Source organism: Theobroma cacao, chromosome 3 (assembly GCF_053813885.1).
Source record: "Theobroma cacao isolate CCN51 chromosome 3, ASM5381388v1, whole genome shotgun sequence".
Classification (NCBI taxonomy): domain Eukaryota; kingdom Viridiplantae; phylum Streptophyta; class Magnoliopsida; order Malvales; family Malvaceae; genus Theobroma; species Theobroma cacao.
The window spans coordinates 46,768,578-46,782,136 of NC_142641.1; the positions used below are offsets into that span (position 1 = coordinate 46,768,578).

The window sequence follows — 13,559 nt, forward strand, 5'->3', positions numbered from 1 at the left end:
ATGATAATTAATCAATCATTAGTAATATAAGCTTATTTGATTCAAAATAAAAGTACCGATTGAACATAATAAAAAAATAAAAATTTATTTGAATTTTTTTAAATAATTTAAAAGTTTATTTGAGCATTATGTCATACTTTAAAATCATGAATATAAATTTAAATGCTTAATTTTTTTAAAAATTATGTTTATATGATTTAATTGACTTGTTATATTAAATCTCACACATTTACGTCAATATTTTAATAATACTTGTTTCACTTTTATAATTTATTACGATAATTCTTTTCATTTGACATCAACTTTTTTCAACTGCTAATTTTTACGATAAATATTTTTAACCTAATTATTATTAATTTATAAATTAAAATTTGTAAACTATTAAATGCTTTAAATTCAAAAATATAAATTAAATGTCTACTTTTTCAAAAAATTATGTTTATTTAACTTAATTGAATTATTATTATATCCGAGCATTTGGTTTATTGATTGATACATAATAATACTTTAATTTCATTGGTTGGCTCATTAAATCCTCTTTATAAGAAAAAAAAACCTTATCTTATTATATTCAATCTCACACATTTATATCAATATTTTGATAATACTTATTTCACTTTTATAATTTTTTACTTAATTTTTTTAAGTTGACGTCAAAGTTTTTAATTTTCACTATAATTATTTTTATTTTTGTTATTATTTATTTATAAATTAAAATTTATAAATAATTAATACTTTAAACTCAAAAATATAAATATAAATATTTAATTTTTTAAAAAATTATCTTTATTTGACTTAATTAACTTATTATATTAAATATCATATATTTACATCAATATTTTATAATACTTGTTTCAGCTTTATAATTGCATAAAGATTTTTTAATTATTATTTTTCATTTTAATTTTTATTAAACTAAATTTTTATTACAATATTTATTTTAATTTTTTTCAATAATTAATATTTTTATTCTAAAATATAAACATAAATGATTAATTTTTATAAAAATTATATTACTTATTTTGTTAATTCTTTTTCTTTTAATTAATATTGATTAAAGATTATTTAAGTTTTTATCTTAACCACGTTAACAGGCTGTAATTTTTTTTATTGATCTAATGGTTCTTATCCGTAGAATTTGTCTTGGCGTGATGCCTCAGTGAGCACCCAGCCAAAACGACCCTACGTGTCAAATTAAATTACACCCTTTATCACGAGAAGATTCCACGCTACCAACTCTGTCACTGAGTGCCCGATGGGCCTTTGACAGCACGTTTCAAATTTCAAAAGAAAACAAAAAAATAATATATTATTGGAGACTTGGGGTAGTAAAATGGATATATCGGTAGACCTGAGCAGCAGAATCAGGAGCGGAGGGGCCTTGGAATTATGTTATTGTCACTACTTATGTAATCGTCCTCGTTATTCTCCACCACCATCAAGAAGAGAAGTTCTCTACAGGTTTCTGGATATCTAATTTCTTTTTTCTTCTCCAACTGTTTTTCTTTTTCCATGTTCTTCTTCAATTTCCTCGTAGAAATTGTTCAAATTCACATTTGCTGTTTGAATTTTATTAAAAAGAGATTGAAATGTCGATACCGAAGTGAGAGTCTTCAATTGATTCTTCTCTTCTTCCTGTAATTTTAATTACTTGCTTGTTTGTTTCGCTCGATCATATTTCCTTCCGTTTGAAGGTAGAGCTCATATCTTTTTATTTTTAAATAAATTTTGCCGTTGCTTCTGGTTTTATCGTTTGCAAAATTATTGGTTTGTCAAAAAGGAAAAAAGGAGATGCAAGACAATACAGCATCAACGAGGAAGATGATGATGAAAGGAACTCTTATTCTCACACCACAAGTTAATGCATAAGACTTAATGCTTGTGAATGTGATTCCTCACAGATGTTTAATTTAAGTGCAAGCACAATCAGGTGGTACCAAAAAAAATTAAAGGTGAGAGGATATTTATGCAGGTGGTACAAAAAAAAAAATACTTTTAAAAACTATTTGGTGGGAGACAAATTAAAAAAAAGTTGCCTACTAGATCGAAACTCAAAACTCGAAGGTGATAGATAACCTTTGATGAATAGTGAAAGTGTCTATTAGTTCAAAACTCAAGGGTGATGACTTTTGATGAATAATGAAGATTTTTGATGAATAGTTATTAATTCATTCAATAAAAATCTTCTTTCGCTGTCTTTCTCACTGAATCAAACTCATTTTGTATTAAAACTCTAAAGAGGAAATTTCAGATTTCCTATTTGTAGTTTTTTTTTTGGGTGTTTTTGTTGAATCCTAAAAGTATAATGCCATTAATCCCAAGAGCAACATAGCGGGGTTCTATATTCTGCTCTTCAAATTGTATATTAATAACAGTGTTTCCTGTTTCGTGCAGCCTTCTCATAAGCCATTAGGTTTAGCCTCTAGATCTAGCTCAATTGCGTTTCAGTAACTTCTGCTAAAACCCTCATATCTGCAGTGTTTAGTATTTTTTGAGTTTTGTTGAAATTTTGGTGCATCATAGGATGTTTTCTGGCTTTTTGATGAGTGCCAAGATCTGGATACGGTGATATTCTGCAATTATATGTACATGTTGATGTGAATTTCCCTGTCCGCCACTATGTCATGCTTCTAGCATTAAACTTTCTTGGCTTCTTTGCGACATGTTATGTAATATTCTTTCTACTTCTAATACAGAGGCTGCCATGCAGAAAGGAGTTACAATAAGCTACTTAGTGGGAGAAAGCTAATGTCTAAAATGGCTAGTTCTGAAGTGAAGGAAGCAGCATCAGACTCCACTGCTGGGAAAATGATATTTGAGCCCATCTTGGAGGATGGAGTTTTCCGGTTTGATTGCTCTGCAAACGATAGAGATGCAGCATATCCAAGTCTTTCATTTATGAATAGCAACGACAGGGATGTACCAATCATGAGTAACAAGGTTCCTTTGTATATCCCTTCTTTTGAGTTCCTTTTGGGACAGCAGCTTGTCAAACTTGAGGTCTGTTATTGCAATGCCTTTTTGTATTTGTGGCCTCTGCAAATCATTGATCCTTTTTTATTCTGCATATTATATTTTTACTTTGCTGGTGCACTTTTCTGGTAGATTTTGAAGTCTCCTGTGCACTTCTTTATTCATTAACTCATCTGATGGACTTTGCTTCTTGTTAAGCTTCCTGTTGGTACCTCATTTTATGGAACTGGAGAAGTTAGCGGGCAGCTAGAGCGAACAGGAAAAAAAGTGAGTGATTTTGTAGAACATGGCCACCATAGAACGTATTTTCTTCCCACTTTTTTGCTGGTGATAAGTAAAACTTCTTGTAGGTTTTTACATGGAACACAGATGCATGGGGTTATGGTCCTGGAACTACATCCTTGTACCAATCACATCCTTGGGTGCTGGCTGTTCTTCCAAATGGGGAGGCATTGGGAATTCTAGCTGACACGACAAGGCGCTGTGAGGTGTAGTGACTTTCTGTTATTAAGTTATGCAATGAATACCTACTAAAGACTATTCTAGATTTATATATTTGCCTTTTAATGGTCAAACAAACCTGTTCTCTAGCAGATTGATCTAAGGATCAAATGCAGAATTCAGTTTAATGCTCCAGCCTCATTTCCTGTTATTACATTTGGTCCATTTCCTTCACCCAGTGCAGTTTTGATATCTTTATCTCATGCAATTGGTAATTTCCAAACCTACACAACTATTGCACCTTGAATCTACATCTTTTTGAAATTTATTTTTGCAGCCATAATTATTTATTGTTCTCGTTACATTCTACTCTATCTTTCATGCATACTGTATGATTGTCTCACTTTTGTTTTGTGTTTGGTGAGGCATAATTTTGGAAATTGGATGACAAGCACTATCTTTGACCTCTGGGTTTGATTTCAAGAATCTACCACTGGAGGCATTTAAGTGAATTAACTAGAGAAAAGAATAGCATGGAAACAAAAGTTTTCAATTTGAGTAGGCATGTGAGAATGATAAATTCATAGAAATTCAGTTCAAGCAAATGCGATTTTGAAATGTTCTACTCTAATAGGATCAATAGCAATGTTATCGTTGATAGTTCAGGTGCTATTGTGAGTTAGGAATTACCAACTAGTTGATGAGGTTGATAGACGTAACAGTTTCTTTTATTCAGTTATTATTTAAATATGATCTTTTTGACAGCGGTACATTTTTATTAACTTATAAATCTATGCTCAGGAACTGTTTTTATGCCTCCAAAATGGTCTTTAGGCTATCACCAATGCCGTTGGAGCTATGACTCTGAGGAGAGAGTTCTTGAGGTTAGTGCTTAGTTATCTAAGTTGCTGAAATGCTGTTCTCCAGAGTCTTTTTAGCCACCTCATATCTATAAGGATTCTTCATTCTTGAAAATGGTAATACCTAATATGTAACCAATATATGTAGGTTGCAAGAAAGTTTCGGGAGAAGGGTATACCTTGTGACGTGATATGGATGGATATCGATTACATGGATGGCTTTCGTTGTTTCACTTTTGACAAGGCATGTTCTTCCCCTGATGATCTTTATGGATTTTAGTTGTGGTACTCCTAACATATGACAGATACAGGGAGGCCTGCCTATGTGGACATGTGGTGGGTTATATGTTTGTGACCAAGAAGAATTTGTGTTTAGATGTCAACAAGGATCAGGTTGACTTGTCATTTGATCACAAAAGATAGGGTTAAAACAGGGATTGATTCCAAATATCTGGTTGATTAGGATTTATTTGATGTAAATGCAGGGATTTGACTTTGATCAGGTTTCATGCCTCATTAAAGTTGTTTTCAACATCTCGAAGTTTGAGTACTGTTTGTGTATTTCTTGAGATTTCTAATGCATACTCACTTAAAAGTCTTATAGTAATCTATTGAACAGGTTCAACAAATATCACTTGTAGGTTGGAATTGCAAAAAATTACAATTCTGCCCTCTGTAGTGCCGGCTAAACAATTTCATGCTTTCTATAGTGGCAGCTGTTACCCAATAAATTATCATCTATGTTCTGAGATATGCCAAGTGCCAACAATTCCTTTCACTATTGACATGTAGAAGTGAAACTTCAAATAGTTGTTGTATTAAAAATGAATGTTGATGATTTCCCTCAGGAGCGTTTCCCAGATCCAAAGTCTTTGGTGAAAGATCTCCACCATATTGGTTTCAAGGCAATATGGATGCTTGACCCAGGGATTAAACATGAAAAGGGTTACTTTGTTTATGATAGTGGGACTGAACATGATGCTTGGATACAGGAAGCAAATGGGATGTATTTTGTTGGTATTCTCCTTCGCAAATTCATATTTGTAAGCTTAATTCCAATTATTATTAGTTGTGATAAGGTATTTTCCTCCTTTCTTAGGGGATGTGTGGCCAGGGCCTTGTGTTTTTCCTGATTTTACACAGTCAAAAATTCGTTCTTGGTGGGCGAATTTAGTTAGAGATTTCATTTCTAATGGTGTCGATGGTATATGGAATGATATGAATGAGCCAGCTATTTTTAAGGTGATTTGCAAAATCCTCTTTATGCTCGCATGCTTTTTTTTTTGTCCATTGGTGATTGTTTTCACTTTGCTCTTGACAGGCTGTAACAAAAACAATGCCTGAGAGCAACATTCACCGGGGTGATAATGAACTTGGTGGTCATCAAAGTCATGCACACTATCACAATGTACTGTTCCTGAACATTTGCAGTGACAAGTAATACTCAAATAAACTATTGATTGCATATGTTTTTTTTAAGCCTTTTTTCTTGATATTGGTTACTATGTTAGGCATATGGGATGCTAATGGCAAGATCAACTTATGAAGGGATGGAACTAGCTGATAAAAGAAAGCGCCCCTTTGTTCTAACCAGAGCTGGATTTATTGGGAGTCAAAGGTATGCTGCAATGTGGACAGGAGATAACCTTTCCAATTGGGAGCACCTTCACATGTCCATCTCCATGGTACTTCAATTGGTAAGTCAATTTTGGAGATCGGGCTATTTGTTTGGTGCAGAGATGGGCTAATGAAACTGCATCACTGCTTTCTCTGCTATAACTTTTCTTTCTCTTACATGGACTATAAGGCTGCAAGGGTGTTTTATTTTTGTGTACGGTATTAAATTGACAGGTCATTTACAAAACTTTGTTATTTGCCATTTTTTCTTTCTCTCATGTGAAAGGTTTTAAGGCTGTCACGGTGGTTGTATGTGTGTGGGAAGTCAATCCTGTGCTTTCTGGATGATAGTGCAAAAAAGTAAATAGTTTGTCTATTTATAGGTCAGAAACTGTGGTAATTCTTACATGTGGAGGCTGTTTTCTTTTATAGTAGGTAATTTCTTTCAGGCATTGAAATTCAATATCTTACCTACTACTGGATCAGAAAATCCTTCAGACCATTTTATTAAACACATATACTCAACAATGCACGGCTTTGTTTTAAATGTTACATTTACATTGTGTACAGGGCCTAAGTGGTCAGCCCCTATCAGGACCTGATATTGGTGGGTTTGCTGGAAATGCAACACCCAAACTTTTTGGACGTTGGATGGGCTTTGGTGCTATGTTTCCATTCTGTCGTGGGCACTCAGAGACTGACACCATTAACCATGAACCATGGTCATTTGGTGAAGAGGTAACCTTTTTTTCAGTTGTCGTGGGGGAAATAGAACACGAAAAAACTAACGTCTAACTAGTTGGGGAAGGGAGAAGTTGGTCAATATAAAATAAACTCATTTCTGATCAGGAACCTCCAATGTGTGTTTTGCAGTTGAAATATGTGTTGAAACAAGAAGGATTGAAAATTATCATTTTACAATTAGTGAGGTTGAGCCCTAAGGGAGTCCATGGTGATTTTCACTGTGTTTGGGAGTTCATTGCCCAGGCGTGATGGCTGAATTGAACAGCTAACAATTTCATTTTAATTCACCATATAAACAATAGAAAATTGAATGGTGAGAGAAGAAGGTGGAAAAAAGAAATAGTGGGAGAGAGATGAAGGAAACAGAAGAGGGGTGTGCAAATGGTTAATACCGTTAGTTCGGTTTTGGATATAACATAACCAACCCTAAACTCCTTTTTAAAAATAACCGAAACTGAACCAAACTATATAACTAACTAAACTAACCGAAACCGAATTAATTCGGTTAATTCGGTTCTGTTTTCAAAAACCGAACTTAACAAATTTTTTATTTTTTTGGTTTGTATATATTTATTTATGTTGGATTTTTTAAAATAAATCCGTATTACAACAATATTAAATATGATCCTAAAAGATTATAATAAATAAAATGAATACTCATATAATTTATATGATATAAACAACAATAAATAATTTAGGTTTAGGATTTTTTTCATGTAAAATCTCCATAATACCCTTATTTAAGTTCGGCTAGTTCGGTTAAAAATTTTCCTAACCGAAATAATTTTACTAACCAAACTATCCTAACTGAACTAACCGAAAAACCGAACTAACTGAACCGAAAAAACCAAACTCATTTCGGTTCGGTTCCTTTCGATTGTTCGGTTCGGTTTGTATTTGCTCACTCCTAACAGGAGGAGAAGAGCTACATGAAATAGAAAGTACATGTAGAGAAAGAGAGGAATTGGAGGGGAAGACAAAAGAAAAATATGAGGGTATTTTCATTTATTAATACATCTGAAATATATGAAATCTACGATTAAGCTCATCAAGGGCATAATTCCCTTGCTGAAACTCAACCTTTTTATACGTGTCTGCAACTTTTGGATTTTCTTTACTCCCCTGAATTTTATGAATTACTTCCTTAACTAGGATCTCTCGTATTATTCACATTATCAATTACAATTTGACCTTCCCATATTATTCACATTATCAATTACAACTTGACTCTTGAACAAGTTTAGGAATATGGAACTGGAAAGAGCCATACTTTCTTGCGATTGCATCAATTACTCATATATTTATTGCCTTTTTGCTCGTATGTCTGTCTCTGCTGTATATAAATTTTGAGTTTGCAATGCTCATGAAATGCTAGAGGGTGAAGATCATGAGAGGCATACCTATTTGTTAAAGAGATCAATTAATTTAAGTGCATGTAGGCTTCAAAAGCTTCATAATTATCATGTTCAATTTTTGAGTTTTCTCCATGTTTTAATTATGGTCTCATGTTCTGAGGAGAAAAGAAAAAATCAAACCTTACTTAAGTTCGAGCCAGCGTTTTTATTGTAGGGGAGGCAATGAAATGATCTCTACGTGGTATAAGACTACTTATTTTTGTTGGTTACTGCTTATTCCAATTGGTTAACAATCCATTGTGGAACTAACTTCAGTTCTCTTAACTAGTGTGAAGATGTGTGTCGCCTTGCATTGAGAAGGCGTTATCGCCTCATACCACACATATACACTCTTTTTTATATGGCACATACTAGAGGTACTCCTGTGGCAACTCCTGCATTTTTTGCTGGTGGGTATCTCTACTTGAGTAACTCGGTCTGATCTATCTTACTAGGCAAATACTAATAATTTGATGAAGTTACTAGATGCATTGCTCTTTTAACCGGGGCTGTTGATGACTGTTTGCAGATCCTAAAGATCCCAATTTGAGGACGCTTGAGAGTTGCTTCCTTTTGGGCCCACTTTTAGTCTATGCAAGGTTCAATCTCCCCCTTCATAGTTGAGTGCTACATGCTGGTTGATTTTTCACAGAATTTGTTGTCTGACCATTGTGCTGGCCATAGTTGCAGTCCGAGCATAACTGCCCTATTTGTTTTCCAATTGTGAAACCCTTTTCCTCGTAGGAACTTATTTTTTCATGAGGCAAATATATGCCTATGATTTTGCAATTATCACAGCTAAAACAATTCTTTACTTCAACTTCAAGGATAGCATGATAACATGATTTGAACATGGCATGACATGAACTCAAATTTTTTTGAATGTTATTGCAAGATGTTCTCTTATAAGGGTTATGTTTGAGGATATTTTAGGTTTTATCTTTCACCTTGTTTTGAATATGGTCTGACAAATTATTTTTTATGATTAGCACGATGCCAGATCTGGGGTCTGATAAATTGCAGCTCTTGTTGCCTAAAGGAATTTGGTTGAGCTTTGATTTTGACGATTCGCATCCGGTATACGTTACAAGACATCTATGTGTGCTACTTTATGAGAGATCTGTTTTGCAAATTGCTGATGTTTTTTGCTTTTTTTTGTTCTTTGTCTATGATATTTCAGGATTTACCAGCTTTATATTTGCAAGGTGGATCTATTATACCTGTGGGTCCTCCTCTTCAGCATATTGGTGAATCTAATCCATCAGATGATTTAACACTTATCCTAGCTTTAGACAATTATGGTACTTTGCAATTGCCATCTATTTTTATATTATAAATTTTGTTTTTTTTTTCTTTTTTCCTTGCATCCTCTTATTTGTGTTTTTTATTTTGATGTTGATGCTATGTTGGACTTTAGATGTTGGTGCTAGATTGGACTTTAAAAGTAAGAGTCTTGGTTTGGATACAAAATTATATTGAGTGTATCTGTGTCCGGCACATATGTCATGGATGTATGGAAGTCTGACCCTTGAAAAACTTAGGAAAAAATTGAATTTACCTTTGTCGGACACATACTCATAGTGGCACTTACCCCCTAGTTCAGGTAATGTAGGTTGTAAGAAATTTTTTGTGAGTGCTCGATTTCCCTGAAGTATCATGCTGAATAATTTCACAGCATGAAAGTCTTACTGGCTTTTTTCAATTCTTTTGGGATAGCTCATAAGCAGTTTTTAAAGCTAGATCTTTTCTTTCACAGGGAAAGCTGAAGGTGTTCTCTTTGAAGATGATGGTGATGGATATGGATTTACTAAAGGTGAATATCTTTTAACTCACTATGTTGCGGAGCTTAAATCTTCAGTGATCACTGTCAGAATATCTGAGACTAAAGGAGTATGGAAGAGGCCAAACCGTCGTCTACATGTTCAACTCTTGATTGGTGAAGGTGCAATGGTATGTCTTCTTTTCCGAATGGATTGGCATTTGCAAATAAAACACTGTGGGAGCATGCTGCAAAATAGTTTAATCCGTCTTTTTTCAAACAGCTTGATGCGTGGGGCATAGATGGAGAGGTTCTACAAATAGAAATGCCTTCTGAAACTGAGGTGTCTAAGCTGATATCTACTAGAAAAGTGCATAATAAAATGCATCTAGGTAAATTTCTCTTCATGGCCTCTGTACTTAAGTCAATTCAAATTAATGTTTGTTAGTTGTTTAAATCTTTAGTTTGAGGTTTTTTTCTGTTTCTAAAACCTTTAGAATAAAAAAACCCTAAAACTTTTAATAAACTTGGCAGGGAATGATATCAAACGATTTCCTTTTTCCTTGTGGTGTTTCTTATGTGTGAGTTCTTGTATGCAGAAAGCGTTAAGCTTATTCCAAATGTGGAAGATGTTTCTGGACACAAGGGAGGAGAACTTTCAAGGACTCCGATTGAGCTGGAAAATGGTGATTGGTCACTGCAAATAGTACCCTGGATTGGGGGTAGAATTATTTCCATGGTTCATGTTCCCTCAGGTATTGCATTGTATCACAAGATTTAAGCATACAATGGGTTTGACACATTAGTACCGGAATCTAATAACATAGTCAGTCTGGCTATGGGATTCTCAGGATCAACCGTCCAGCAATGATAGATATGTCATCTGTAATTTGCAGATAACAACATATTTGTATTGTTAGTTTCATAAATCTAGGTGTACCTAAGAACTAATTCAGAATGACCCTAAAACTCCTAAATTCCAAGCAATCAGGTAAGAGAGGTTCTAAGTTATCAAGTAAGATGCATGATATTCTGTCACATTTTCTAATACATTTAAGTCTGCATGGGCTTGCAAGTCTTGTCACTTATACCCATTGTCTTCTCTCTTTTGAATGCAGGAAGACAATGGCTTCATAGCAGGGTTGAAATTAATGGATATGAAGAGTATGGTGGTACTGAGTACCGGTCTGCTGGATGTTCTGAGGAATACCATGTCATCCAGTGAGTTTCAGGACTTGTTCATGCACAATTGACTGATCCTGATGGACATACTAATGGAAATTTATTAATATGTTATTATTATTGAATTAATCATGCTGCCCTGTTGTATACAATATATGTTCTCAACTTGCTGTCTGTGCCTTCTAACTATGATATGTCATATACGCCATACTGGTATTTTCATTTTTATCATGGTCTATCTTCAGACCCGCATGTATGTTTTCCCCAATAATTACCATGATTGACTCTAGTGATTTATTGGCTTATCAAGTTCTGTATAGCGAGCAATATTAGATAAAGACAAGGGCAATTAGCTTAACTTATGAGACTTCGTTTTTTACAGTCTTATGTTGCGCTTCTATATATTGATAAAAAATCCATTCCTTGTAGGAGAGATGTTGAGCATGCAGTAGAGGAGGAATCAGTTCTGTTAGAAGGTGATATTGGTGGTGGCTTAATCCTTCAGCGGCAGATAACCATACCCAAAGATAATCCAAAGGTTTTCCGGGTTGAATCTAGTATTTTGGCTCGCAAAGTTGGTTCTGGTTCTGGTGGATTTTCAAGGTTTGCTTATTTTTCACATTCATATTCTTTTTGTTCCTTTCCTTTTGTTTTTTGTTTTTAATTTCTTAATTTGATTTAGCCTTCCTGGTAATATTATTGATACCATATGATAAGGAGGAATTGGTTTAATGGAATGGAATGGGACTTGTGTTTTGATACATGCTAAAAGAATTAGAGCGGGGAAGAGAAGAGGAGCATTATTCTTTAGTTCAACTATGATTTATAATTAGTGTAGGAGGCTGGTTTGTCCCAGCTGTGAGTGTGGGCTTTACATGTTGGGAATGAGGCGGATGCAAAGTGGGCTTGCCGTAGTTTGATTAAGTTTGGGATTTTTATGACTTCATACTATGGTAGGACTTAATAAGAACAAATAAAAATAGGTAAGCTATCAGATTATATATAATACCCATTTACATCTTTACTTATTCTTGCAATCTTTAACTGGTCTAAATCAATGTGAGAAGTTTCCCATTCAAGAGTGAGTTGAAGCATTTTCCTGTAATCCTCATCATTGTTTGTGTTGTAGGCTGGTTTGCTTGAGAGTTCATCCAACTTTCTCTCTCTTGCACCCAACAGAAAGTTTTGTAGCATTTACCTCCATTGATGGCTCTAAGCAGGAAGTTTGGCCAGAATCTGGAGAACAACTTTATGAAGGGAATCTTCTGCCTAATGGTAACCCTACATACATCCTAAATTCAGTAATTTCCATGGTTAAGATGTTTGAAAGCACAGATTCTTAATAATAATCATAAGAAGCCCTTGTGTTAAGGGGAAAAAGATTGTGAGAACTTTAAAGATGAATTTCATTGAATAGCTGGTGTTCCTTTGGTTTCGGGCAAATCTCATTGACTGCAGCCAATTTTTAATGAGAATTGCCATGATCTGGGGCTCATTGATCTTCCATCTTTTTTATTTTATTTTATTTTGTTTTTGTTAAGAGAAAACTTCATTGGAAACTTAAAATTCCTTTTGCCTTTCAGGTGAATGGATGCTCGTTGATAAATGTCTTGGTCTGGGGCTTATCAATCGATTTAATGTTCGTGATGTCTATAAGTGCCTCATCCACTGGGGAACAGGGACAGTAAACTTGGAGCTGTGGTCTGAAGACCGTCCTGTTTCTAAACAATCACCTCTTAGGGTATTTCACGAGTATGAGGTGATGGAAATCTCATAATTGGTCATACTCGTTATGCATTGATAGTTGAGTTTGTAAGGGAGTTTGTAAGTGTATTGATAGTATAAGATGTAATTTTGGATGGTTTTATTGGAAGTTTTGGTTTTAATAATAAATTTCCTTTTATATATTTATATTTATATAAATAGTGATGGTTAATTATCAATTTTTTTCGAAGAACTTAAAAGATGTTTTCGGTTGGTTGACATCATTTTGATCACCTTGAGATGATAAGGTAATTTAACAAAATGATTTGGATGAATATATCCCATTAGTTGTAACTGTCCATGCAATTCCATCAAAAGTCTTCTACTCAATGAGTGCTGCCTTAGAAGACTCTGTGCATCCGTCGACGGTTGGAATTCCCACCCAAACCAAGAATATCTTTAACTCTATGTATATAATAAACCTAAGATAATATATATAATTAATATGAATTAACTAATACTTGATAATATATTAATATATTACAATAACGTACAGTATTAAAGCATGAATAATAATTGGATATATTAAAGTAAATACTAATATATTCAAAGAAAACAATTATTGTTAAAATGCAAATTATTCAAATTATAATGAAAACTATTATTGATCATATCAACATACTTTATAATTTATCAAAATAATCATAATTAATTATAACAATATTATAATTATTATATTATAAATTATTATATTAATTATAGTTACATTAATTCAGAATACTATTATAAAATTATAAATTAATTGCTCAAAGCTTATGATCATAATCGGCTAATTATAATTATATTTTTAAATTATTAATATATATTGTAAATTCAATATCAATC

At 33.5% G+C, this 13,559-nt stretch overlaps 1 protein-coding gene across 2 annotated transcripts; it reads left to right on the plus strand.

Annotated features, from left to right (window-relative positions):
• Nucleotides 1-1,300: 1,300 nt before the first annotated feature.
• On the plus strand, nucleotides 1,301-12,875 carry HGL1 (heteroglycan glucosidase 1). 2 transcript variants are annotated; one of them, XM_007040883.3, is made up of 23 exons: nucleotides 1,301-1,461; nucleotides 2,697-3,000; nucleotides 3,172-3,240; nucleotides 3,324-3,461; nucleotides 3,568-3,685; nucleotides 4,216-4,298; nucleotides 4,423-4,518; nucleotides 5,123-5,291; nucleotides 5,374-5,516; nucleotides 5,596-5,682; nucleotides 5,786-5,971; nucleotides 6,462-6,629; nucleotides 8,319-8,439; nucleotides 8,559-8,628; nucleotides 9,019-9,106; nucleotides 9,210-9,330; nucleotides 9,786-9,979; nucleotides 10,072-10,180; nucleotides 10,388-10,543; nucleotides 10,907-11,009; nucleotides 11,400-11,573; nucleotides 12,100-12,245; nucleotides 12,554-12,875. In XM_007040883.3, the coding sequence occupies exons 1-23, from the start codon at nucleotides 1,334-1,336 to the stop codon at nucleotides 12,745-12,747; spliced, it is 3,165 nt and encodes a 1,054-aa protein (XP_007040945.3). In that variant the 5' UTR covers nucleotides 1,301-1,333; the 3' UTR covers nucleotides 12,748-12,875. The 2 variants fall into 2 exon arrangements, with proteins under 2 accessions (XP_007040945.3, XP_007040944.3); XM_007040882.3 differs by having other exon boundaries at nucleotides 1,320-1,461; nucleotides 2,711-3,000.
• The last annotated feature ends 684 nt before the right edge of the window (nucleotides 12,876-13,559 follow it).